Source organism: Osmerus mordax, chromosome 2, assembly GCF_038355195.1.
Source record: "Osmerus mordax isolate fOsmMor3 chromosome 2, fOsmMor3.pri, whole genome shotgun sequence".
Lineage (NCBI taxonomy): Eukaryota > Metazoa > Chordata > Actinopteri > Osmeriformes > Osmeridae > Osmerus > Osmerus mordax.
The window spans coordinates 986,127-1,013,566 of NC_090051.1; the positions used below are offsets into that span (position 1 = coordinate 986,127).

General features: G+C 51.7%; 1 protein-coding gene across 4 annotated transcripts; it reads right to left on the minus strand.

Annotated features, from left to right (window-relative positions):
* Window positions 1-992: 992 nt before the first annotated feature.
* On the minus strand, window positions 993-27,408 carry LOC136932631 (bromodomain adjacent to zinc finger domain protein 2B). Of its 4 annotated transcripts, none has more exons than XM_067227825.1 (31): window positions 27,331-27,408; window positions 25,856-26,452; window positions 24,345-25,017; window positions 23,644-23,946; window positions 22,785-22,845; window positions 21,593-21,701; window positions 19,495-19,596; window positions 19,068-19,275; window positions 18,866-18,958; window positions 18,693-18,754; window positions 18,292-18,357; window positions 16,850-16,894; window positions 16,544-16,570; window positions 15,320-15,385; window positions 13,834-13,974; window positions 12,727-12,981; window positions 11,703-11,929; window positions 10,077-10,151; window positions 9,751-9,988; window positions 7,709-7,771; window positions 7,474-7,618; window positions 6,081-6,802; window positions 5,428-5,710; window positions 5,141-5,296; window positions 4,474-4,634; window positions 3,932-4,239; window positions 3,136-3,271; window positions 2,716-2,862; window positions 2,056-2,411; window positions 1,354-1,497; window positions 993-1,221 (listed from the first exon to the last, which is right to left on the minus strand). In XM_067227825.1, the coding sequence occupies exons 1-31, from the start codon at window positions 27,334-27,336 to the stop codon at window positions 1,065-1,067; spliced, it is 6,132 nt and encodes a 2,043-aa protein (XP_067083926.1). In that variant the 5' UTR covers window positions 27,337-27,408; the 3' UTR covers window positions 993-1,064. The 4 variants fall into 4 exon arrangements, with proteins under 4 accessions (XP_067083926.1, XP_067083917.1, XP_067083934.1 ...); XM_067227816.1 differs by having other exon boundaries at window positions 5,428-5,713; XM_067227833.1 differs by lacking the exon at window positions 16,544-16,570 and having other exon boundaries at window positions 5,428-5,713.
* Between the last annotated feature and the right edge of the window lie 32 nt (window positions 27,409-27,440).

The following is a 27,440-nucleotide window of genomic DNA, read 5'->3' on the forward strand; positions in this document are numbered from 1 at the left end:
CAGGTCTGAGGACCGTGAGGGGATGAACTCTTGTATACAGGTTTGCTACAGGATGTCATACAATGGACACACCACACGCACACGTCCAAAAATCCAAATATTGAAATGAAAATCCTCTACACACTTTTAAGAGGGCAGGCACTACCAAGATTGAGGAGACCACAGTGTTTTCCAGAGGAGAACAGTACAGGCAATATGTATTTATCACTTTAAGACAGAAATGAAACCCTACAATCATTCTAAGGCATAAACAATGTCAGACACAACACAGTACTTTATGTACACATCTTACATATTACAAATAAGACTTAGTATTAACATGAATTAACAGTATGTACAGATGTGTCATTGTGGTTGCCTGTTTTTTTGTTGTAGAAATGCAAACATCCATGAATGCAGCTTTTACATGTATTACCGTAGGACTCTAATGGCGCTCTGGAGGCCCAGAGCAGTGTAAACAATTCTCTTTTTTTTTGTCTTGGCTTTGTTTTACTTTTGAAAAAAGCGACAACATTCTTTTACGATTTTTGAAGCAGTTTTGTTGTTTCTTCATTTTCTCAGAAGAAGAAGTCTGAATCATTTTCTACACATAAATAATTGACAAGAAATTAAATACATTCACTAGAATTAATTAATGATAAAATAAAAGACAGGACATATCTAAACAGCAGAAAGCGTTCGTTCCCAGCTGCAGTTCGGATGGTTGTGGTCAGTGCGTTGAAATACGAAGAAATGGTATTGCACTTTAAAACACCCATCGTCTTGGATTCACTTTCACCAAACCAGCACAGTACACCAGCAAAGTCAATATTATCTAAAATAACAATTATATCTGTATTTCGTTTCTTGGTTTGAGTCTTAGAGTTGGGTTGGAGTGTGGGGTACTGGAGCTGGTTTCCACAGAGAGAGGGAGAGAGAGAAGGAGAGAGATGAAGGAGAGTGGGAGATGGAGGAAGGGAGGAGAGAGAGATGGAGGAGAGAGAGATGGAGGAGAGTGGGAGATGGAGGAGAGATGGAGGAGGGAGGAGAGAGAGATGGAGGAAGGGAGGAGGCTCTGAGGTGCTCTAGATGATCTGCCTCAGCAGCTCAGGCCATCTCCTCTCAAAGAACCTCCTCATGCTGTGGCCCGCTCTTCCAATGTCAGAGTTGTCTTCATTGAACTTCTCACAATTATCAAAAACCAGGTTGACGTCTATGATAAACGTCTCCAGGTTCAGGTACCTGCAGTTCAGATAAAGAAGAGAAAACTAATCAGAAATACACTATACAACCTTCAGAATTAGTATTCAGAAGTTGCCAAAGTACAATATAAGTCAGATAAAGCTACAGATGACCCATGAAAGTGATACATACAGGTTGTTGACCAGCTTCTCTCTGATGGTGGAGAAATCCATGGGTTTCCTGATCACCTTCTTGTATCCAGGGACAGATTTGGGGTTTACGGGGATGAGGAAGGGCCAGGCATCCTGGTGGCCCTCCAGCTCAGCCAGCAGCACCCTGCAGAGCACAACATGTCAACACCCCTCTATACAGGAAGTAAACATGTCAACACCCCTCTATACAGGAAGTAAACATGTCAGCACCCCTCTATACAGGAAGTAAACATGTCAGCACCCCTCTATACAGGAAGTAAACATGTCACCTCCACGTTCCTTTTCATACAGGAAGTAAACATGTCAACATCCCTCTTTATACAGGAAGTAAACATGTCAACATCCCTCTTTATACATGAAGTAAACATGTCAACATCCATGTTTATAAAAGAAGTAAACATGTCGGGGTCAGATGGCTGAGCGGTTAGGGAGTCGGGCTATTAATCAGAAGGTTGTTGGTTCGATTCCTGGCCGTGCCAAATGACGTTTTGTCCTCGGGCAAGGCACTTCACCCTACTTGCCTCGGGGGAATGTTCCTGTACTTACTGTAAGTCGCTCTGGATAAGAGTGTCTGCTAAATAACTAAATGTAAATGTAAAATGTCACCTCCACATTCCTCTTCATACAGGAAGTAAACAGGTGATCTGTGGACAGGATATATTACAATAGAGAGGTCTCTAACCTGCACAAGTTGAGGTCCTTGCTGTTGTTGTTGTCTTTGGCCATTTTGGCTTTCTTCCCCCAGGAGGCCGGGCTGTCCTGGCTGGGGGGGTTGGTGGGGGGGCTCTCCCCCCTCCTCTTCTTGGATTCCTTGCTCCCTTTCCTGGGCGTGCCGCTGCCCCCGCAGCAGGTACTGGCCCCCTCGTCCTCAGACACCTCCCCCGCCACGGACGTTTTCCTGCTCCGCTTCACCTCGCTGCTTCCTCTCTTCACCGCTCCTGCTCCTCCTCCTGCTCCTCCTCCTGCTCCTGCTCCTCCTCCTCCCCCAGCAGCTACGCGGCTCTTCTGCTTCTTGCTCTTGGGGAACTGGCCGCTCGCCTGAGAGACAGGTGGTACGCTGAGAAGAGGCATCTCACACTCACCCAGGTCATTGTGCACTGATTTCTTTGGACGTTTTCTTATGGTATCCACTCAGCGTTATTTCTGCCCAGGCAGGGTGAACCCCTGGAAAAGGTGAGTCTCTCAGCAGAGTTAGCTAGGGTGTATTACACTGTACTGTTGGGTTACTTACACACACATATATATATATATATGTTTCATATTAAACATGGAGGTATCAAATCAGGGCTCGACTTTGAGTAAGACTGTGTTGCGTGTTAACTGAAGGCAGAAGTTAATGTACCTTCGCTATGCAAGCAGGACAGAACCAGTCACCGGAAGGTATGGTGGTGATCTTAGGTTTATGGCAGTATGTGTGACAGCCTTTGTCACAGCCGTCACACAGCAACAGCAGCTCCTCATTATCCCCTTTGCGACACATTTGGCAGTACTGCAAACACACCACAGTAGAGGATAAAACAGGGCTCTCTCAGAGAGAACACACCTCAGACAAATGTGCTGCTGTACTCCACACAGCTGAGAGCTGTTCTAGAGAGGTTCTAGAAAGCTGAAGATAGACCTGGAGTTAAATATTGATGTTCTCTACCCTGTCCAAAAGTGCAACAGTCCAATGGTGTCGTTTGACTGTAGTTGTACTACTGTTTCCTGTTCTGTAGTTGAAGGTGTGATTAGAAGGTGCTGGGGAGCCTCCAGGGACACTCACCACCTTCATGATGGACCTCTCCCAGGCGATGGAGCGGTGCAGCTGCTGGAGACAGAGAGCCAGCTGGGCGGCGCTGCTCACCTCGCTCAGCGCCCGGCGCCACGTCTTCATGCCCGGGGCCAGCTCCTCCTCGCCCCTGAGCAGACACACCACAGGACACACACCGTCGCTCACAACACAGCGGAGAACAGCGGCCATGACACCCCAAGCCCACCAGTCACCACGGAGCAGAGCACAGGAACGCGGGGGGCGGGGAGAGGGGTGGGTGGGGTGGGACACAGGGGCAGAGGCTGCAGCACGGTACAGTCTCCAGCGACAGGGTGACACGTCATGGCGGTGGAGCAGTGATGCACCATGCAGAGCAGGACAGACCAGCCCCGCAGGACACTGACACAGCCTGCTCAGTGGACACCCAGCACACACACACACACACACACACACACACACACACACACACAGAGCACACACACACACACAGAGCACACACACACACACACACACAGAGCACACACACACACACACAGAGCACACACACACACAGAGCACACACACACACACATTGCACACACAGCAAGGATGGATGACTGGACAGACACATGGATGGATGGAAGGAGGAGGGATGGAAGGATGGGTGTATGTAGATGTATGAATGGTCGGATGGAGAGAAAGAGTAGGCAGAGAGAGACAGAGTGGGGATGAGGAGGAGGATGAAGATCGGGTAAGACGACAACAAGGCCAGCCCCAGTGAAGCAGAGCGCAGCATTGAGACGGTCTAGGATGAGTGAGGATGACCTACCCTTCACCATCACCACTACTGGATGGTGCGGGCGCGGGCACAGTGACCGTGCCCACATGATCCACACGGATCTGAATGGTGGTGCTTAAGGGGCTCTTCAGGTACCTTCGCTCTATGTTCCTCTCCAGTTCTGCCAGCCTGGCAGCAGCTATATCTAGGGGGTTGTTGGGCCGCCGTGCCCGGCCTCCCAGCTCTCCCTGCTCCTGGCGGGCCTCGGGACCCAGACCAGGACCAGGACAGGACCAGGGCTTGTGTTCATGGTAGACCAGATCCTCCCGCTCTGACTGGGGCTCAGGGTACATCCAGCCCTGGGGAGGGGGGGATAGAGGGAGGGAGGGAGGGAGGGAGATGGAGGACACACAATCTCTTAACAATAATCCTTCAAAGAGTATTTCTATTTTCAAGCCAGTTTATTTGGAGAGACCATTAAAAGGGACAGCTCATGCATGTAGAAATAAACTAAAAGGTGGAAAGTAGAGTTGTCAAGTGTGATACACTGTATCCTGCAGGGGGCTGATGGAGGAGGGGGTCTGGGCCCGTACCTTGACCTGCAGGCTGGCGGAGGTCACCTTCCTCTCCATCTCCTCCACCTGCTGCAGGGCGGAGATGTCCACCTCCATGGCCTGCTCCTCCACACACCAGCTCTCCACAGTCTCCACGTTCACCTCCTTCTGGTCCAGATCCCTCTCGTCTATCACACACACTACACGCACACACAACCAAGTGATCACAATGCTGAAACCCTCGAATATGTTTACACCGCTAGGTTTACACCAGTTAGGGAATTATGCTGACCACATTATGAAATGCAAAGTCTCTTAACTGTGGAGTTACATAGTTATTTACTTGAACAGAGATTAGCAAGTCCAGAGTTTCCTCGTATTAAGTTAATTGGCAACAGAGACAGTGCATATTCAGCGTTGTCACACTGAATCATTCAATCACTTGTCTTTAATCTAAGCTGTTTTTACACCCCAAATGAACTCTGACTGACATACAACCTCACAATGATTCATTAACATCTTTCAATGTGTTGACATTTCGTGCTGGCAAGAGCCTGGGAACACAGGTCGTGTACCAAGGCATCAAAGGTCAGTGACTCAGGCAATATGCTGGTGTTCTCTGAGCCAATCCTGTTATGTGGACAGCTTGAAAGAGAGGAGAAGAGAGGAGAAGAGAGGAGAAGAGGAGGAGAGAGGAGAGCCCCACCATCTCTGTTCCTGGCGCAGGCCTGGGCCATGTGCTCCATATGCTTCTGGATCTGTTTCTGCAGGGCCTTCTCTCTGACGCCCCGGCTGTGAAGAGCCTTCACCAGGCCCCGCAGCTCCTCCAGGTCGGACACCCTCCACCAGCCACACAGCATCTCTGCACACACACACACACACACGAACACAGTGTTACAACGTTCATCATCAACACATTGGGTGACAGCATCGAGGATCTCTCTCGTTGTGTGAGTGTCTGGGTGTGTCTCCCGTGGCGGGCGTCGTGCCTACCCTCTGGGATGGGCAGGGGGCTGGCGTGGTCCTGGTTCCTGGCCAGCTCCACCGCGGGAGACGGGGCTGAGGGGGGCTTCTCTCCCAGGGGCCCTGGGGACTCGCTCTTGCTGGTGGAGATGCTGGGGGCCAGGAAGGGGTTGCCCTGTCCCCCCTCCCCGGGCTGGTAGGCTGCGGCGCCCAGGAGGGGGTTCAGGGGGCTGCCAGGGAAGGCCAGCCCAGGACTCATCACCCCGCTGGGCCAGCCGCAGAACGGCAGCCCCATCAGAAGGCCAGACTTCAACTGCTGGAGGAGAACAGCCACACAGCACCGTCAACAACCAGCCACTCAACAACCAGCCACACAACAACCAGCCACTCAAAACCAGCCACTCAACAACCAGCCACACAACAACCAGCCACTCAACAACCAGCCACTCAACAACCAGCCACACAACAACCAGCCACACAACAACCAGCCACACAACAACCAGCCACACAACAACCAGCCACTCAACAACCTGCCACTCAACAACCTGCCACTCAACAACCAGCCACTCAACAACCAGCCCCCCAAAAACTGACTATAAGACATGCCTTCACAAGTCTAATTTGCCGACAGATTATGAGTATTCAGTGATCTCCACAAATCTGTGGAGAGAGAACCCACTTACCTGAAGAGAGGTGAACCCGAAAGGGCTGATAGCAGCCGTGGGGTTCCCGGGGCTGGCTGCTATAGAGGGGGCCTGGGGGGTGGGGGACAGCGCCGAAGGGGACCTGGGCAGGGTGGCGGGCTGTGGGGGGGAGGAGGAGGGCGGGGCCGAGGGGGTGGACCCAGGGGAGGTGACGGAGGAGCCGTCGCAGGGCGACCGCGGCAGCAGGCTGAACCAGTGTCCACTCTTCTCCGTCAGCACCCGGAGCAGCTGGTCGCTGGGCAGCAGAGGCTGCTGGGGGCTGGCGGGCTGCCTCCCCGGGCTGAGGTAGGGGGCGCCGTGGAGGGAGCCTGGCTCCAGCCTGGCCTCCGCGCCCGGCAGGGAGGAGGCGGAGGCGGAGGGGCTGCTGGGTAGTGTGGTCTGAGCGCTGGCGTGGACTGGGGAGGACACAGAGGTGGAGGGTTTGGCAGGACTGCTGCCGTGGCTGTGGGAGTGGCTGTCAGAGTCCGGGGACATCTTGGCCACCTCCAGGAGCTGGCTGAGCTTGGAGAAGGAGCCTGGCTTCTGGAGGAACAGGTTGAGGGAGTCCTTGTCCGGCTGGTTCTCTGGGGTGGCTGTGTCTCTGGGGGAGCCCAGCTCCAGACTACAGGCTCCAGGCTTCTCCTCCAACTCCTCCAGCTGCTCCTCCTTCACCTGCACCTCCTTCCTGCTCCTCTGCCTCTCCTTCTCCAGCTCCTCTGGGCCTGAACAACACACACACACACAGTATCCTCATATAAACACCCTCCAAACAACAAACTATCTGTACAACTGGTTTTCTGTTTTTCTTTGTCTTGGATATTTGACAACCTGATATACATGTAAACACTTCTATGCATCATTTTGACTAATTTCTTTTGCAATTTGTTAAATATATTTGGTATCGATCACGTATTTATTATGTTCAATGATATAAAATGAGTTTCATTTTGTATTTTCTGGTAAAATTTCAACGATTCTCTTTTGTTTTCACTTTTGTTTCACACGTGTAATTAACTTAATTCATATAGATAATTTATGGTAAAATTTCGACTTATTTCATTTGTTTATCTTGGAAAATTTAGTTTAGTTTGATTAATGTATAATATTGACTAATTTGTATCTTTATTTTGTTTTAATCATTGTATAAATGCAAATAAAAAAATATAAAAATGTAATTAATTAGATTAAAATTTAATTAATTAATTAAAATTAACTGTTCTGAACACTGACTTTGTGTAAATTCACAACTAACATAAGACATATGTATGTTTGTATGAAAAAATGTTTTTTTCAAACCCATTTATAGGACATTATGAATTAGAACACATACCTAGGTATATACATATTGTACAGAATATATAGCTATACATTAGTTACATAGAAAAGTATTGACCTTCTCCACTGTCCATGCCCTCCACAAAGATTCCCCCACACTGGGGCAGAACCCAGTAGCGCCTCTTGTAGCGGTCCTGGCCAAACATCATGGAGCGCAGGGAGTGGGACGACTCAAACAGCTTCCTCCGGATCTGGCTCTGCTGCTGCAGGGAGACAAGCACAGAGAGGGTCAGAGGGTCAGCGCCTGGGGGGGGGGGTCTGAGCTGCAGTGGGATCACCTGCCATCTCCTCACCCTGGTCAGCTTCTCTAACTGTTTCTCCAGCTCCTCCACGCTGGCCGTCTGGTCGCCGTCGTCCTGGAGGGAGGAGAGAGGGAGTCAGCAGGGTGTCAGAGAGCAGGCTGACATTCACACACCACAAACAATCGCCTCTGCCGTCGTTCGTCTCCTGCCTGGAGACGCCGGCACTCGTCACCTCCTCCTCTTCATCTCCCTCACATCCTCTTTACTCATCTCCCTCACCTCCTCCTCACCTCCCTCACCTCCTCACCTCCCTCATTTCCTCCTCCTCATCTCCCTCACCTTCTCTTCACTCATCTCCCTCACCTCCTCCTCACCTCCTCCTCCTCTCCCTCACCTCCTCCTCACCTCCCTCACCTCCTCACCTCCTCACCTCCCCTCATTTCCTCCTCCTCATCTCCCTCACCTTCTCTTCACTCATCTCCCTCACCTCCTCCTCACCTCCTCCTCTCCCTCACCTCCTCCTCACCTCCCTCACCTCCTCCTCCTTACCTCCCTCATTTCCTCCTCCTCATCTCCCTCACCTTCTCTTCACTCATCTCCCTCACATCCTCTTTACTCATCTCCCTCACCTCCTCCTCCTCCTCATCTCCCTCACCTCTTCCTCCTCATCATCTCCCTCACCTTCTCTTCACTCATCTCCCTCACATCCTCTTTACTCATCTCCCTCACCTCCTCCTCCTCATCTCCCTCACCTCTTCCTCCTCATCATCTCCCTTACCTCTTCCTCCTCATCATCTCCCTCACCTCTTCCTCCTCACCTCCTCCTCCTCACCTCCCTCACCTCTTCATCTCCCTCACCTCTTCCTCCTCATCATCTCCCTCACCTCTTCCTCCTCCTCATCTCCCTCACCTCTTCCTCCTCATCATCTCCCTCACCTCTTCCTCCTCCTCATCTCCCTCATCTCCCTCACCTCTTCCTCCTCATCATCTCCCTCACCTCTTCCTCCTCATCATCTCCCTCACCTCCTCCTCCTCACCTCCTCATCTTCCTCACCTCCTCCTCACCTCCTCCTCATCTCCTCCTCATCTCCCTCACCTCTTCCTCCTCATCATCTCCCTCACCTCCTCCTCCTCACCACCTCCTCCTCATCTCCCTCACCTCCTCCTCCTCACCTCCTCCTCATGTCCCTCACCTCTTCCTCCTCATCATCTCCCTCACCTCCTCCTCCTCACCTCCCTCACCACCTCCTCCTCATCTCCCTCACCTCCTCTTCATGTCCCTCACCTCCTCCTCCTCATCTCCCTCACCTCCTCTTCACTCATCTCCCTAACCTCCTCCTCCTCACCTCCTCCTCCTCACCTCCTCCTCCTCACAACCCTCACCTCACCCTCCTCACCTCCTCCTCATCTCCCTCACCCCCTCCTCCTCCACCTCCTCCTCCTCTCCCTCACCTCCTCCTCCTCACCTCCTCCTCATGTCCCTCACCTCTTCCTCCTCATCATCTCCCTCATCTCCTCATCTCCCTCACCCCCTCCTCCTCCACCTCCTCCTCCTCATCTCCCTCACCCCCTCCTCCTCACCTCCTCTTCCTCCTCATCTCCCTCACCTCCTCCTCCTCACCTCCTCCTCATCTCCCTCTCCTCCTCACCTCCTCATCTCCCTCACCTCCTCCTCCTCATGTACCTCACATCCTCCTCCTCATCTCCCTAACCTCCTCCTCCTAACCTCCTCCTCCATCTCCTCATCTCCCTAACCTCCTCCTCCTCCTCATCTCCCTAACCTCCTCCTCCTCCTCCTCATCTCCCTAACCTCCTCCTCCTCATCCTCCTCCACCTCCTCCACCCCCTCCTCCACCTCCTCCTCCCCTCCTTCCCCTCACCTCCTCCTCCTCCTCCCCCTCACCTCCTCCTCCCCCTCACCTCCTCTTCCTCCTCACCTCCTCCTCCCCACCTCCTCCTCCCCCTCACCTCCTCTTCCTCCTCACCTCCTCCTCCCCCTCACCTCCTCCTCCCCCTCACCTCCTCCTCCTCCTTACCTCCTCCTCCTCCCCCTCACCTCCTCCTCCTCCCCCTCACCTCCTCCTCCTCCTCACCTCCTCCTCACAGGTCTCCACCTTCTTCCCCCTCTTTCCGCCGCCGCCCTCCTCCTCCTCTTCCTCGTCCTCGTCGCCCTGCTCCTCGCTGTCCTCGTCTTCTTCCTCCTCCTCCTCACTGTCAGCAGCTTTCCTCTTGCGCTTGCGTCCGGGGGTGGGGGTGCCCAGGCCCGGACCCTCCTCCCCCCCCACGCTGCTGTCGCGTTTCCCTGTCTTCTTGGCGTGGACGACTCTCAGTCTGGGGGGGAGGCAAGAGGAGTTATTTGAGGACTCACTATGATTTGATCTTTCTGATGATATTTTGATGAGACACTGCAGGTCCTTACTTGCGTAGATTTCCTTCGAGGAACCACTTGTCCTTTCTCAGATTGGTCATGTGGTCAATGTTTTTGTCAATCTCACTGCAAAAGAAGCAAAGGGATCAGTATGTTGCAGTGAAACACTTAAAAAAATGCAAATATGGCATAATTGTGAAGATCTAGAGGATGAAAGTCTGTCACAGTGTCTGTACTGAGAGGGGGCAACACAGACACTGTGACAGACGCAGCACAGACACTGTGACAGACGCAGCACAGACACTGTGACAGACGCAGCACAGACACTGTGACAGACGCAGCACAGACACTGTGACAGACGCAGCACAGACACTGTGACAGACACAGCACAGACACTGTGACAGACACAGCACAGACACTGTGACAGACGCAGCACAGACACTGTGACAGACACAACACAGACACTGTGACAGACGCAGCACAGACACTGTGACAGACGCAGCACAGACACTGTGACAGACGCAGCACAGACACTGTGACAGACACAGCACAGACACTGTGACAGACGCAGCACAGACACTGTGACAGACGCAGCACAGACACTGTGACAGACCTGTAAACACAGGGGTCTGTTTCACAGCATTGCATGTGCATCTCATTTAAAATAGATGGCCTCATGTTTGACGTAACTCAATGAAACAGTCCAGTCGGCACCCAACTTCTCTCAAATTTCTTTTGATATTGGTCACGCTACATAAAAAATGCATTGCCCGATGAATAAAACAACAGTGTTCACTCTAGCTAAACAAAGATGACCATTATCCCCACATCAGCCGCTGTGTGAGGAAGATATTTGGTTGAACTGAATTGTGTTACTTGATGCTGGGTGAAACTCAGGTAACAGTGGGAAAGAGTCATACAGACTGTGTGGCTGCGATGGTTTCCTGTGTGACTGATGGTTTCCTGTGTGACTGCGATGGTTTCCTGTGTGAATGTGATGGTTTCCTGTGTGACTGTGATGGTTTCCTGTGTGACTGTGATGGTTTCCTGTGTGAATGTGATGGCTTCCTGTGTGACTGTGATGGTTTCCTGTGTGAATGTGATGGCTTCCTGTGTGACTGTGATGGTTTCCTGTGTGAATGTGATGGCTTCCTGTGTGACTGTGATGGTTTCCTGTGTGAATGTGATGGTTTCTTGTGTGGCTGCGATGGTTTCCTGTGTGAATGTGATGGTTTCTTGTGTGGCTGCGATGGTTTCCTGTGTGAATGTGATGGTTTCTTGTGTGGCTGCGATGGTTTCCTGTGTGAATGTGATGGTTTCTTGTGTGGCTGCGATGGTTTCTTGTGTGAATGTGATGGTTTCCTGTGTGAATGTGATGGTTTCTTGTGTGAATGTGATGGTTTCTTGTGTGGCTGCGATGGTTTCCTGTGTGAATGTGATGGTTTCCTGTGTGAATGTGATGGTTTCCTGTGTGAATGTGATGGTTTCTTGTGTGGCTGCGATGGTTTCCTGTGTGAATGTGATGGTTTCTTGTGTGGCTGCGATGGTTTCCTGTGTGAATGTGATGGTTTCCTGTGTGGCTGTGATGCTTTCCTGTGTGGCTGTGATGCTTTCCTGTGTGGCTGCGATGGTTTCCTGTGTAAATGTGATGGTTTCCTGTGTGGCTGTGACTCGCACCTGACCACGCTCTTGCTGCAGGACAGCTCGTTGACCAGGAAGCCCAGGATGGAGGCCTTCTGGGCGGGCGTGTGGGCCTGGAAGGCCCTGGTCTTCAGGCTGAAGGCCAGAGGCAGCAGCTCTGACTGCTGGTCACAGTGAGCCTCCATGAAGATCTGCAGGATCTCAGACACGTTGTCCCTGTTGATGCCCACGTTAGTCAGGTGATCCCCCAGGGCCGTCTTGGTCTGGGGAGGGGGGGGGGGGAACCGTTAGACTCATTATGGGATGTGAGATAATAACAGAGTTCTTAGTGACGGGGGCACACTGTTACATGGCTTATTATGGGATGTGAGATAATAAGGTTTTCAGTGATTTTCCTTATTCCTTCTAATTTGATCTGCATTGATGGGCTCACAGGTCCTCAGCACAAAGGCCTTTCTTCAGTTCCAGAGAGGACAAGAGGCAGGGCTGATTCAGGCAGGGCTGATTCAGGCAGGGCTGATTCAGGCAGGGCTGATTCAGGCAGGGCTGATTCAGAGAGCAGAACACTGTTTCTACAGAAGATCTTCCTAAATGTGCTTTAAGGCTTCATAATATGAGCCAGTCAGCTGGGTTCCTTGAGGAAAATCGTGGAAAGTCACATAAAGGCGTGACTAAGCCAAGCAGATTAGCATGGAGAAATGGCTTTAGGGATGAATTAAAATTTCTGGTTTAACTGTAGAAAGCTGCATTAAGCGCTCTAAACAGCGATACCCTCTCAAACAGATAAGCCTCTTCACTTAGCCCCACAGAGCGCTAGATATTGATAACACCCCACTTGTGTGTTCTGATTACTGGGGAGAGAGGAGAACAGCATGCAGTCGTACAGAGACAAGCCTGTCTTTGCTGCAGTGACTGCTGCCCTGGGATCAGAGTGGTGACTCCTACACCCTGCTGCATGGCAACGCATTGAATGTGAGCACTGGGAAAATGTGTGTCTGTATCTGTGGGAATGTTCTTTATGTGTGTGTTTGCTCTGTGTGTGTGTGTGTGTGCGTCTCACCCGGTGTCCGGGGGGCAGTCCCGGGTCACACACGGCGGAGGAGAGCATGCGCACCAGCAGGTCCTGCACGCGGGCGGCGGCGGGGCCGATGTTGAGCAGCCCCTCCTGGAGCACGCTCAGAGGGGGCACCTGGGCGCTCACGTCCAGGCCCAGCACCTTGCCGAAGCTGCGCAGGAACTGGATCACCATGAGGCAGTCTGAGAACGTGCTGCCTGGGAGCACCAGGCCCGAGACCCGGGACAACTCTGGCAGCGGCTGGACACACAGGGACAACATGGTTAGACAACTAACCTTAACCCATAATAGGAGTTATACACTACGCTACACTGAAGTGACTGAGTTATATAGACTCTATACAACAGCACACTACACTAACTGAATGATACATCAATACACGACTGCATATATATATATATATATTATGACACAAATATTGCAGTATTAGGCATTGATTGATGGGGCTGATTTCTAACAGACGAGGCTCAGAGTGGAGCAGTCTGATAGACATCAATAACTCTGTCTGTCCTTCTAGACATGTCTGACAGTAAAAAGAGAGTCAAAATGCTGTATTTGACTAGAGCAAAAGATTTAATCTGCTGCTGCACACGAGTGGGACACGGGCGGGGTTTAGAGAAAGCTGGGTTCATGTGACCTATAAAGAACCCCCTGGAAGTGGTAATACAGCCAATCAAGTTCCTCTGAGGGGAATAATGAGGAAGTGTCTGAGAGCATGTGGTTGCTGCTAGGACACCATCAGCCACTAGGTGGCAGTACCCCTGAGAGCACCTCCCCATCATGTCACATGAAGACTCCCTCAGGAAGTGGCATGCCTAGTAGCAACAGCTGTACATGGATGCATACATGGTTTTAGACACTCAGATGGGACTACAGATAGCACTGTACATTTACAGATATTTACTGGTAAAAACAAAACAAAACCCATCACATTCACCCAGATAGTCAACCCAGATTGAAATGTACCAAATCAAACCAAGAAGGACAACACATCCAGTAAAACACAATGTGGATCAAACGTCTTTTCTTAACACCAGAGCTGCGTGTTGACCCACTGGTGACCTCTCTCCTCCCTTCTCAGACTGGGAATACCTTCTGATCCGCTAAGCACATGTCTTCGTTTGGTTTCTTCAGCTCCTTGGCCATCTCCAGTTCCAGTCTCCTGAGCTCCAGTTTCCTCTCCTTGTTTAAGCGTTTCTCATCTTTCTTCTCCTGCTTCAGGCGCTCCCTCTCCTTGGGCCAAATTACAGACAAGTTAACAGCGCGTGCTATCGGCCCCGTTGCAGACAATCGTGTTAAGGATTATGTCATTACAATTCAGCCCCAACACTCTTCCATGCTTATAAATTGCAGTACTTTCACAGAAAATTGCTTAGGGCTCAATTCTGGGTTTTATTCACACTCCATATAGTTTGGAAGCAGAGAAGTAGAAGAAGAGAGGAGGAGGAAAGGAGGAGAAGAGGAGAGGAGAAGAGGAGGATGAGGAGAGGAAGACAAAGAGAGGGAGAGAGGAGGATGAGGAGAAGAGGAGAAGAGGAGGATGAGGAGAGGAAGACAAAGAGAGGGAGAGAGGAAGATGAGGAGAAGAGGAGAGGAGAAGAGGAGGATGAGGAGAGGAAGACAGAGAGGGAGAGAGGAGGATGAGGAGAAGAGGAGAGGAGAAGAGGAGGATGAGGAGAGGAAGACAAAGAGAGGGAGAGAGGAGGATGAGGAGAAGAGGAGAGGAGAAGAGGAGGATGAGGAGAGGAAGACAAAGAGAGGGAGAGAGGAAGATGAGGAGAAGAGGAGAGGAGAAGAGGAGGATAAGGAGAGGAAGACAAAGAGAGGGAGAGAGGAAGATGAGGAGAAGAGGAGAGGAGAAGAGGAGGATGAGGAGAGGAAGACAAAGAGAGGGACAGAGGAAGATGAGGAGAAGAGGAGAGGAGAAGAGGAGGATGAGGAGAGGAAGACAAAGAGAGGGAGAGAGGAAGATGAGGAGAAGAGGAGAGGAGAAGAGGAGGATGAGGAGAGGAAGACAAAGAGAGGGAGAGAGGAGGATGAGGAGAAGAGGAGAGGAGAAGAGGAGGATGAGGAGAGGAAGACAAAGAGAGGGAGAGAGGAGGATGAGGAGAAGAGGAGAGGAGAAGAGGAGGATGAGGAGAGGAAGACAAAGAGAGGGAGAGAGGAAGATGAGGAGAAGAGGAGAGGGAGAGAGGAGGATGAGGAGAAGAGGAGAGGGAGAGAGGAGGATGAGGAGAAGAGGAGAGGGAGAGAGGAGGATGAGGAGAGGAGGAGAGGAGAAGAGGAGGATGAGGAGAGGAAGACAAAGAGAGGGAGAGAGGAAGATGAGGAGAAGAGAGGAGAAGAGGAGGATGAGGAGAGGAAGACAGAGAGGGAGAGAGGAGGATGAGGAGAAGAGGAGAGGGAGAGAGGAGGATGAGGAGAGGAGGAGAGGAGAAGAGGAGGATGAGGAGAGGAAGACAAAGAGAGGGAGAGAGGAGGATGAGGAGAGGAGGAGAGGAGAAGAGGAGGATGAGGAGAGGAATGGCCTGTGTGTGAGGGTGTCATGGAGGGAACAGGCTGGTCTTGAATCATATACCTCTGCCTTCTTACGAGCGTCCATGGCTTTGATCAGCATCATGTGCTGTCGCCGTCTCTCCCGCTCCTGACAGGCCACAAAACACACAGTCACACGCCTCGCCAGAGGGGACACACAGGTACAGGTACACTGCACTGTACAACACAGAGTAGTAAAGTGTAGACCACAACAAGTAATGGTACATGTATGGACACTGAGCGTTACAGCTGAGGGGGTCAGAGAAGGTGACTCAAATGACAACCGACAAAAGCAGAAGGGTTTGAGGGCGAAGCTGAGCGACGGTTATTAGAGTCGAATATGAAGCATTAGCTTGAAGTTATGCGTCTGGAAACACTGGCAGTAAGCACACTAGAAGCTGCTGAACGGCCAGAGAATCTACTGCTGCTGCAAGGATCTGCTAAGACTGAAGTGACCATGCTGAAAGTTACCAGCGTCCGTCATCAAGCTGCTCAAATCAAACAAACGTCTGGAGATGTAGCATGACCAAAGCAGTCCAAGTAGTGTGTCTCCTTACATGTTGTATATACTCTGTATAAGAATGATCTGGTTTGGAGTGGTTCATCTTACAGGCTAGATGTGTGGGTTTATTATAATAAACACTGTAACTGTCTGCATTTAGTTTAGTCTAATGTGAGTAAGACCCATGTGAAAGTCAACACATCTTATTGTAAATATGGACAAACACCAAACACACATCAGGAACGAGAGTCCAGCCTCCTGATATTTGGTGGTTTCAACTGAGACCAACTATGAGATGAAACAGTCCACAAACGATACGACACACCTACAACACACACCCACGACAAACACACCCACAACACACCCAAGACACACACACACACCCACGACACACACACCCACACCCACGACACACACACACACCCACAACGGGACATCAAGCACCTGCATCCAGTCACAAACAGAGGTGATGGCTGTGAGGCGTTCTTCAGAACGATGACAGTGCATTGGTCCCTACTGGTCGTGGTCATCTCAGAGAGTTGAGATTGTGTAGCGCACTACTGTTCTAATCTACACATCCTTTAGCTTTCTCTGCACGACATATAGAGCAGACGTAACAATGCACTTTGCTGGAGGAAAAAAAAGCCATGCAGTAGAATGTAGTATGACTGCAGCCAGTGCTACACTTTATGCATTTCTATGACAACCATATCATGACCAGTTCACAATGCGGTGTTAGATGTACAAAAACAAACATACCCATACCATATCTAGTCTATGCCTCTCCAACTCCTGGGAGAAAGAGTTGGCAAAGTATTATGGGACAGAAAACACAATAGGGTCAAGAAAGCCAAGCTTGTGAGAACCCGCCCCAACCCTGCCTCTCCCCTCCAAGCCCAACATTTATACACCAGAAGAACCAAAACATGTACCCGAGAGAATCTGACTGACAATAATTGGAGTAAAATAACAAGTCGAACAGAGCCCTTCTCCAAAAAGTTTCAAGTATAAATTGAAAAGGGAAAAATAATAGCATTTGGTCCCTGAGTGGTGCTCGAAAGAGATGCCTACCTGGTGCTTTAATAAAACCGCCTGCTGTCTGCGCATCTCCTTATCCTGAAAAAGAAATCAGCTCCGTTAGGGGGGAAAACACACACACACAAAAAAACAACACACATTGCAATTCAACCACACGAAATGTTCACACAAACAGATGGGCTTTTCCCTGCACGTGTGTTCACAGAACAGTTTGAGCCCCTCTTTAACATGAGTGGCAGGTACACAGTGGCGCCTGGCCAGGGTACAGCTGGACGTGAGGATGGAAATGGCCTGCTGGTTTTCTGGAGGCGTGAGGCAGGCAGGGGACAGGAGAATGCACCGTCCATTGTGACGCTGATTAACATGGAAAAGGTTCTGCTCTGAGTGCCAAGTAAATTCTCCCCAGCACTGAGAAACAGTCCCCTGAAGCTAGCAGAGCTACCGTGCATTCAGCTGAGGAGGCGATGAGGGGGCAGAGAGCGGCTGAGAGTCGGGGGGCACAGGGGAGGGCAGGGGTGTGGTGGGAGGGCAGTCACTACAGGTAAGTATGACTTGAGAAGCAAGCGGGAGGGGGGGGGGACCGTGGTGGTTGTAGCACATCTAAACTAACCTTGGTTCGTTTCTCAGCCTCCAATATTTTGGCATTGGCTGCTTCTTCCTTCCTTTTCCTTTTAGCCTGTGTAAAACAGGTCTACAGGTCATGCAACAGAACCATGTGACACATTGGTTTTACATCTCATCCAACAGCACATACTGCACAACACAGTAATACCTGGTTTGAGCGTTAGTGGGTTAAAACTAGCAATGTTCACCACTGGACTTTCCAAATAGAATTCCATGTTTTTACTGTTTGAGGAAAGAGGACTGTTTGATAGAGAACAGTGAAAGAATGTTCTGAATGTGGAATGTCCAACAGGCACAAACACTGTTCCAAGGTCTCTCTGGTCGTGTAAAGCAGAACATATTGCAATATCGTGCGATGAGATAATTATTTCCTCCCATTAAGGCAAAGAAGACAAAATAGTTGTAACGCTTCAGAAATACCAACAGCCAGTCCGAATAAATTAAGGAAAATTTCAATCTGTAATTACGAGCCTGGTGAAATCCTGTTAGGAGCAGCTTGCCAAGCGTGTCAACTGAAATTTGATTTAGAAACGCTAAAATCCTTCCCAGCTTCTATTAGTGAGTGCATGGAACACAGCCGCTTCACCTACTCACGCTAAACTCTCAGGCAGCCATTGTCTGAGATAATACTGAGAGGAAAACTCCACTACGGTCTGAAGAGATTTTCATATTCAACAGTTTTTTTTGTGTGTGCCAAAAACCAATTAAGCATTAGTCACATGTAGTCACAAGACATTACTAAAAGTGCAACCATATAACTTACGAATAGCCTTTGGTTGATTTAAAAATTCCTACCAACAGCAAAAAGGAAGTGTTTTGGAATGTTTCTGCAATAACTCTTTTGGACCAACCTCGAGAATCTGCTGTGCACGGAGTTCTTTCTCCATTCGAATTTGCTGAATGCGCTTGATCTTCTCCTGGTAAAAGGATGGAAGAGAGATCAGATGAATTAAGTCTCCAGACATGCATGTTAGCGGGCGGGGTAAGGGGACCTGGGAGAAACCCTCCATGCAGATGAAGATGAGCATACTGTAGCATCGGGAAGGTTAGGGCCTGGACTGCCTTTACACTTTCTATCTCGTTTTAATCGTTTAGCGTTTTATGCTTGGGCATAAAAGGGTGTGTGCAGTTCACACACGTACAGTACCATGAGAGTATGCTGCTGTGTGTGTGTGTGTGTGTGTGTGTGTGAAGATCTGCTGTGTGTTTGAAGCGGTCTAACCACAGGAAGCGTAGAAAGAAAAACATCTACCTGCTGCTTCAGAATCTTCATCTGCTCCTTCCGTTTCCTCCTGTCCTCCGCGGCCATGACAGCTGAGAGGAACACATCAAGAGAAACATCAGTGTTGTGCTGGCATGGCTCCACCAGATAAGAACACATCATTGTTCCCAGAAGTTTCCCGATCAGAGCCTGCTACTGCGTACCCTGCTGCCGGCGGGCCTCCTTCGCTGCCCGTGCCAGAGCCTGCTTCTCCAGCTTCCTCATCATCTTGATCTGAGCTGCCTGTCGTGCGATCTCTGCGACCAGGGCGAGGACAGGTCAGAGGACAGGTCAGAGGTCAGGTCAGAGGTCAGGTGAGTTACAGATAAAGCGTCTTTGCTGGTGGCTGAGAGGCGGGGAACTCACCTTGAGCTTCCAGTTTGCGTAGAAGTTTGGCATCGGAGGCGCCTGGGAAGTCCTCGCCGGCGTTCAGGGAGCGTCCCTTCCGGCGCCGGGCCGGGGGGCTCTCCACCGCCCCCGGGAGGTCGGGGTTGGGCTGGCGGCCTCGCCTCCCGTCCATCGCTATGATGCGAGGAACGATCTCCTCCTCTGTCAGCAGGCTCCACTGTAAACCCTGGGAGAAGGGAGCAGGGAGGTCACCTCGTCTGGGGCACTACTGAGGCCATTGAAGGGTACAGAAAAGACTAGAAGAAAATATATTTTCTATATATTTGAACAAATATTTTCAAAATATTCTTGTTCAAAAATCTGCTGTGTTTGAGGCTACGCAAGGCCCTGCCTTAGCTTAACTTAAGAAATCAACGATCTTTAGATGTAGAGGAGTCGTATTCACCTGAGGTCCTTCTCTGGCTTCATAGAAGTCACCAACTTTTATTTTTGTACTGAAGCTAAAATTATCACGTGTGATGTCAGCTATTCCATTTCTGGATATATACTATAGAAGAGAGAGAAAATATGCAGTGAGACAACAATATAGACGTTTTCTTGACCAACATAAACAGCAAAGCCATCGTTATATACTCTCAGGTATATAAATATTATACTACATTACGTAATTTTCTATTAACGTAAGATGCATATTTGTGTACTGCTTTGGATGAGAGCATCTGCTAAATGAATAGTGAGTGTGAGCAGGGTGGACAGTGTGAACAGTGTGAACAGGGTGGACAGGGTGGACAGGGTGGACAGTGTGGACAGGGTGGACAGGGTGGACAGGGTGGACAGGGTGGACAGTGTGAACAGGGTGGACAGGGTGGACAGTGTGGACAGTGTGGACAGGGTGGACAGGGTGGACAGTGTGGACAGGGTGGACAGTGTGGACAGGGAGGACAGGGTGGACAGGGTGAACAGGGTGGACAGGGTGAACAGGGTGGACAGTGTGGACAGGGTGGACAGTGTGGACAGGGTGGACAGTGTGGACAGGGTGAACAGGGTGGACAGTGTGGACAGGGTGGCCAGTGTGGACAGGGTGGACAGGGTGGACAGGGTGGACAGTGTGGACAGGGTGGACAGTGTGAACAGGGTGGACAGGGAGGACAGGGTGGACAGGGTGAACAGGGAGGACAGGGTGGACAGGGTGAACAGGGTGGACAGGGTGAACAGTGTGGACAGGGTGAACAGGGTGGACAGTGTGGACAGGGTGGACAGGGTGAACAGTGTGGACAGTGTGGACAGGGTGGACAGGGTGGACAGGGAGGACAGGGTGGACAGGGTGGACAGGGTGAACAGTGTGGACAGTGTGGACAGTGTGAACAGGGTGAACAGGGTGGACAGGGTGGACAGTGTGGACAGTGTGGACAGTGTGGACAGGGTGGACAGGGTGGACAGTGAGGACAGGGTGGACAGTGTGGACAGGGTGGACAGTGTGGACAGGGTGGACAGTGTGGACAGTGTGAACAGGGTGGACAGGGTGAACAGGGAGAACAGGGTGGACAGGGTGAACAGGGTGGACAGGGTGAACAGGGTGGACAGGGAGGACAGGGTGGACAGGGTGAACAGGGTGGACAGGGTGAACAGTGTGGACAGGGTGGACAGGGTGGACAGTGTGGACAGGGTGGACAGGGTGGACAGGGTGGACAGGGTGGACAGTGTGGACAGTGTGAACAGGGTGGACAGGGTGGACAGTGTGAACAGGGTGAACAGGGTGGACAGGGTGAACAGGGTGGACAGTGTGGACAGGGTGGACAGTGTGGACAGGGTGGACAGTGTGGACAGTGTGAACAGGGTGGACAGGGTGGACAGGGTGGACAGTGTGGACAGGGTGAACAGGGTGGACAGTGTGGACAGGGTGGACAGTGTGGACAGGGTGAACAGGGTGGACAGTGTGGACAGGGTGGACAGTGTGAACAGTGTGAACAGGGTGAACAGTGTGAACAGGGTGAACAGGGTGGACAGTGTGGACAGGGTGGACAGTGTGGACAGTGTGGACAGGGTGGACAGGGTGGACAGTGTGGACAGGGTGAACAGGGTGGACAGGGTGGACAGGGTGGACAGTGTGGACAGTGTGAACAGGGTGGACAGGGTGGACAGTGTGAACAGTGTGAACAGGGTGGACAGGGTGGACAGGGTGGACAGGGTGGACAGTGTGGACAGGGTGGACAGGGTGAACAGTGTGGACAGTGTGAACAGGGTGGACAGTGTGGACAGTGTGGACAGGGTGGACAGGGTGGACAGTGTGGACAGGGTGGACAGTGTGGACAGGGTGAACAGTGTGGACAGGGTGGACAGGGTGAACAGTGTGGACAGGGTGGACAGGGTGGACAGTGTGGACAGTGTGGACAGGGTGGACAGGGTGAACAGGGTGGACAGGGTGAACAGTGTGGACAGGGTGGACAGTGTGGACAGGGTGGACAGTGTGGACAGGGTGGACAGGGTGGACAGGGTGGACAGGGTGAACAGTGTGAACAGGGTGGACAGGGTGGACAGTGTACCTTCATGACGTCGGGGTACTGACGCAGCTTCTTCCCACAGGGGGCGTAGTAGGCCACCTCGCCCTGGAGACGCCCCGCCACGCTCCTGATGCGGGTCTCTCTCTGCCACCTGCGGAGAGCGGCGCGGGGATCACAGGGTCAACTCTGCCCTCGACATCACACCACCTCAGTTTCCTCGCCTTCAGCTCAACACGCTAACACACTACCTGCTGTGTGTGTGCCAACTGGGGGCTGTGTGCGGTACTACAGCAGTCAGACAGAACAGAGCGCAGCTCGCTCTGCGTGTTCCTCTGCTCCTTGTGGCCTCATGTGGAACCTGACCCTCTGGACTCTGCTGTCCTGTAGCTCCACCCAGTCAGCAAGCACTCCTGGAGGAGCTGTGGAACAGGGGGAAGCTGTCCCCTGGAGAGAGACCAGGTCTGGGGTCTGAGGCAGGGCAGCAGGGGGAAGCTGTCCCCTGGAGAGAGACCAGGTCTGGGGTCTGAGGCAGGGCAGCAGGGGGAAGCTGTCCCCTGGAGAGAGACCAGGTCTGGGGTCTGAGGCAGGGCAGCAGGTGGAAGCTGTCCCCTGGAGAGAGACCAGGTCTGGAGTCTGAGGCAGGGCAGCAGGGGGAAGCTGTCCCCTGGAGAGAGACCAGGTCTGGGGTCTGAGGCAGGGCAGCAGGAGGATATACAGGCTGGGGCTTGTCGCCTCTCTTTCCCCTGTGAACCGGCTGATGAAAAACATCCGCACAGGCAGATGAAAGACATCCAGATCTGGAGGGGTGTGTGTGTGTGTGGTTGGTGTTGGAGGTAGTGGTAGCGGAGGGCTGGGAGGGGGAGCTGCTAATGCTGTGTGTCTGTGTCACTGAGGCTGGATGTGGTTAACCCTGCTAAATGACTAAATGTAACCCCTTCTTACTGAGTGCAGCGCCTCATTTCCTGTCTGCTGTGGCCTGTGTCATGCCTGGGCATAGGATACACCCTTTAAGGGGAGGCAGGGAGGGAGGGAGGGATACTGGGATGTTTACTGTAATCTCCTGACAAGGACATATACTGTAACACCACAAAGACAGCAACCACACATAGGAGTTCCACTACCACTATAGAACCACCACAGACAGAGGCTTCCTTGTGTGTGTGTGTGTGTGTGTGTGTGTGTGTGTGTGTGTGTGTGTGTGTGTGTGTGTGTGTGCGCATGTTGAGTATCTTACCCAAACTCCAGAGGTAATCGCAGCTCTCTCTCGTCTGTCACCCTCCTCCTCTTCCCTGACCCTGGCAGGAAGAGAGATGAATCATTTAGGTCTGGAGTGACTCCAGGGCTCCCAGCCCAGTGTGCCTCCACAGCTCCAGTAGCTACGCTCACCCTTCTCCTACAGCCTTCACACATTACACAAACATTTGGTTTAGCAAAACCATACAAAACCACTCCTTTTAACCACCGTGTTGTATTACATAAAATACAAAGATAACCATTTAGCGTTAGTTAATTAATTAAGACAAAATGTACTGAGCTATTTTACGGCGGATATAAACGAAGCACTGCTACAGGAATTCCTGTTCAGGACAACAAAAAGCAAACTACAGCACGAGTCATGTGGCGTCAGGCCTGAGATCCAGCTGGTGAGAGGTCAACCATCAGCTGGACCAACAGCCAGACAAGCTTGAAGACACTCATCAAACAAGCAACACAACCAGTTTAAACCAGAGGAACTACTGACAGTCATTCCTGACTGGAACTCTGAGTGGCCTGGATTCCTCCTTGGACTCTGTGACGAAGCTCAGAGAAGAGGAAGCTGGATGTCTGTCTTTCCAACAAACACTTCAGAGAAAGAGCGCAGACCTTAGCGCAGCAAGGCAGGTCCTTGACGGGTGAATGACGCCTGATGTCACTGACACACTGGAGGTGGAACGCAGATCTAACCATAAAACAGGCTTTTATCTAAAGGGACGTACCGGGGGAATTCGAACGTGCATCTGCAGTCAAATGCTCTAACCACTAAGATATACCGATCCCCATCACCAGATGTCATGTTTGATTGAACATGGTGTTGGCTGGTTTCTGTGCTGTACCTGGTGGAGTGGTCAGAGTGTGGGACGAGGAGGGGGGGGCGTGGAAGGCCAGGGCGCCCCCAGCGCTGGTCACCGTGGTGGGAGGGGCCAAGCTGAGGGGCCTGGCCACCTGGAGGTTGAGAGGGGAGCAGCTGGCCGACAGGCCTGAGGAGGCGTTGAGGAGCGAGGAGGAGGAGGTGGCGTTGAGGAGCAAGGAGGAGGAGGAGGTGGCGGATGCTCTGGAGAGTTTCCTGTCTGGGGCCTCGCGCTCCTTCAACTCGTCTTCAGAGCCGTCGGAGTCGCTCTCCAGATTACTGTCAGACTCTGTGGGGGGAGGGGGAGAGGGGAGGTGGTTAGGGGAGAGGGGAGGTGGTTAGGGGAGAGGGGAGGGGGTTAGGGGAGAGGGGAGGGGGTTAGGGGAGAGGGGAGGGGGACAGGAGAGGGGGGTGGGGGTTAGGGGAGAGGGGAGAGGGGAGGGGGTTAGGGGAGAGGGGAGGGGGAGAGGAGAGAGGGGAGAGGGGCCGCTGATAAATCATCACATCCCAATTAGGATTCGTCTCACGCCCAGCCACGCATAAACTGATAATCACAGGCCTCTCTGCTAGAACCCTCCAGAACGACTCCTATCTGAAGAGGCAACGAAGCGTTTAAAGTTACAGCCAATCAGCAAAAAAAAAAGAAGGTCTTTATTGCCCTTTTCTTAAACAGAGGAGCTGACTAACCCGACAGACTGTCGTCCGAGTCATCCTCATCATCCTCATCTTCGTCCTCGTCCCCTAAGGAGTCGTCCGAGTCCTTGCTGCTGGGGATGTCAGACTCGGTGCCCCTGACCAGCTCCACCAGGGAGGTGGCCAGGGGGGCGTGGAGGGAGGGGGCCAGGGGGGCGTGGAGGAGGGGCTTCCTGGCGTGGAGAGCCTTGGGGGTCTTGTTCTTCCTGGGCCTGTGGGCCAGGCCGGGTGAGGTGGAGGCCTGGGACACAGAACCCGCCGATGCCTCCTTGGTCCCGGTGCTCAGGTTGATGGGCATGGAGAAGTGGGGGCTGGTGGCGGCCAGCAGGGGCCTGCTGGGGGGCCTGGAGCTCTGGCCGCGGGGCCTGGTGATGAGGGCCAGGGGGGCCTCCTGGACCGAGCTGTGGATCACACCGTTGGGGGGCTGCTGGTGGTGGTGGATCAGCAGAGGGTTGGCCAGGAACAGGTTGGAGTGGCTGGCGTGAAGTGAGGACGTCAGTTTGTGACTGGCCAGGGTCTCTGGAGACAGCCTGGGGGGAGGTAAGGAGGAGGAGGAGGAGGAGGAGGAAGAGGAGGAGGGGGCCATCTTCCTCTGGTTCTTGAACGAGTCCTGCTTCTTCAGCGACAGAGGGAAGGCCTGTTTGAAGTGCTCCTGGGAGAGGAAGGGCTAAACGAATCCGGGAGACAGAAAGAAAATGGAAGTAATTATACAAGCTGTCACTCACCTTCATTAATACGGACTGTGAATGGGGGAAGTAATATCCTAGTGCTCTTGTATCGTGTTCAGTCAGAGAGACAATGAAAAATAAGGTTGCTCCGCGTGAGGTTTATAAAAAAACAAGTCAATGCCAGAAGCTTTATGAAGAATTGAAAATGCAGAACATTTGCTCATTCTCCTGCTCTGGGCAGATTTGCAGGCTGAACTGTCACACCGTGACTATCTAGGGCTTGTCTTGACAAAAGGCATCTTGTTATTAAAAGGCTGCTCAAAAAGGTCTAGCTATGGATTGACACACATAACCACTGTTCATAATAACAGGAATAATTGAATCCTTTAACAGAAGCAGATTTCTCTCTCTCGATAACAACAAGCATCCTAAACCATTAGCCAGTTAATTGCTTGTCAGCTTCAGTGAAGTATTTCCAATAAAGCTAAATGCATTGTCACTTTCAGTCGTGTGGCCAACAGCCCAGCATGAAACCATATCAACATGCTGATAATAGTACTTAGATGTTTCATTTTCCATTGTGAGGAAACCCGGAGACCTTTTAAAATGTCCGACAAATAACCGTTGTCGTAATTCTCATTGCTCAACTTCTCATGAGCAACTAGGAGACAAGATGAAAGAGAATGGACTTCACGCTGGTAACAAACTCTAGTCAAAAAATGTCACATTTCAATGTTCAGGCGTTTCACATTCAGTAAATAAACCGAAACTAAAAACAAAACGTGCTAAATGTCTTCTACTGAAATCGGTTTGCGTCCTGAAAGGACTGAGACCCACCGGGTGTATTCTGAAGCTGTTGATGTGTGACATCATGTCGTCAGAGTAGCCCTTGCTGCCGCCCCTGCTGCGCCCCGCCAAAGCCAGGGGTTTGGGGGAGGAGGTACGGGACCTGGTGGGCTGGTGTGAGGGGGAGAGCGTCGGCGGTTTGGGAGAGGGCGAGAGGGAGGGAGGCTTGGGAGAGGAGGCAACAGACAGAGGTTTGGGTGAAGTGCAGAGGGAGAGGGGCTTGGGGGAAGAAGAGACTGAGTTGTGTTTGGGTGAAGAGGAGGAGGAGTGCTTGGGGGAGGCCCGGGGGGGCACACAGGGGCTCTCTCTGTGTGTGTGTGAGGACAGAGGGAGGGCTCTGCTGATGACAGCCAGCCCCGTGGCCTGGATGACGCTGGTGTGCTGCTGCTGTGCCTCCCTGCTCCTGGGGCTCTGGAAGAGGGGCCCCGCCGCCTGGGCCGCGGCCGAGGGGAGAGGGCCGGCCTGGGAGGACAGGCAGCGCGAGAAGGGGCCATCTCTCCGGTGCTTCTTAGACAGCCCGCTCTGGCTGTCTGGGGTCTTCTCAGGGTGGACATCCTGCTTCCCCTCAGACGTGCCCTGGGCCAGACCCTGGAGAGATGAGGAGGGAGGGAGGGAGAGAGAGATGACGAGGAGGAGGCAGACGGGGGTGAGGGTGGGGAAGCAGAGAGGAGCGGGCAGGAGAGGAGGGTGGGGGGTGTCACGTCAGCTCGGGTGGTGAGGAGGCGGACCGGTGACCCCCAGCACGCCACACACCCACACTGCTGCCCTTGACATTTAACACAGATTAACATTCAACAGCACAGAGCCACAAGCTGCTCTTTAGCATGAAGAAGGAAAACCTAACCTATCCTATTTGTTAAAGTACAATGTTTGACACGGAGACACTCGTAAATGCTATTAAGATGCATCTTTGTGATTCCAGATTTACCATTCCATAGGCCAGAGGTGTACAAACACACAGAGAGAAATAATGCATATTAACTTGCTCCACCACACAATGCAAACATAAATAGCTGATTACGCTACATGGCTACTGGTAAAAAAAAATTATAAGCCACAACTAGCCCTACGCATTTTTATTCAGGAAAATGATCATATAAACATGCTCAGGGGAGAGGGGAGTACGGAGTCGATTTACGAGCAGGCCGGCGTAGAAAAGACTCTGCAGGAACGGAGGTTACGAGCTGCTTAGCCAGGACACTTCTTGTATCGCCAAATGAAATGAAAGGAGACTCGCAGCAGAACGCAGGGCCACCTACCTTTTTTGATGGTTTTCATCAGTTCTAACATCACAACTATTAGAATTCACAACGCGACGCAACGGTTTTTCATTAAAAACTATTTTTTTTTATTAAACTACGCTCATAAGTATTCTAAAAAAGTATTTGAATACTAACTTACTTTAGGATATCCGGATATTATACAATACAATATTATACAATAATCCGATGAACAACAAAACACACCTTCATCTTGAAGCGGCCGTCCTTCTCCGAGTCTGAGTCGCCGCTGTCGATGCTCTGATCATCCTCGTCGTCCTCGTCCAGGTCGTCCGAGTCGCTGCTCACGTCGTCGC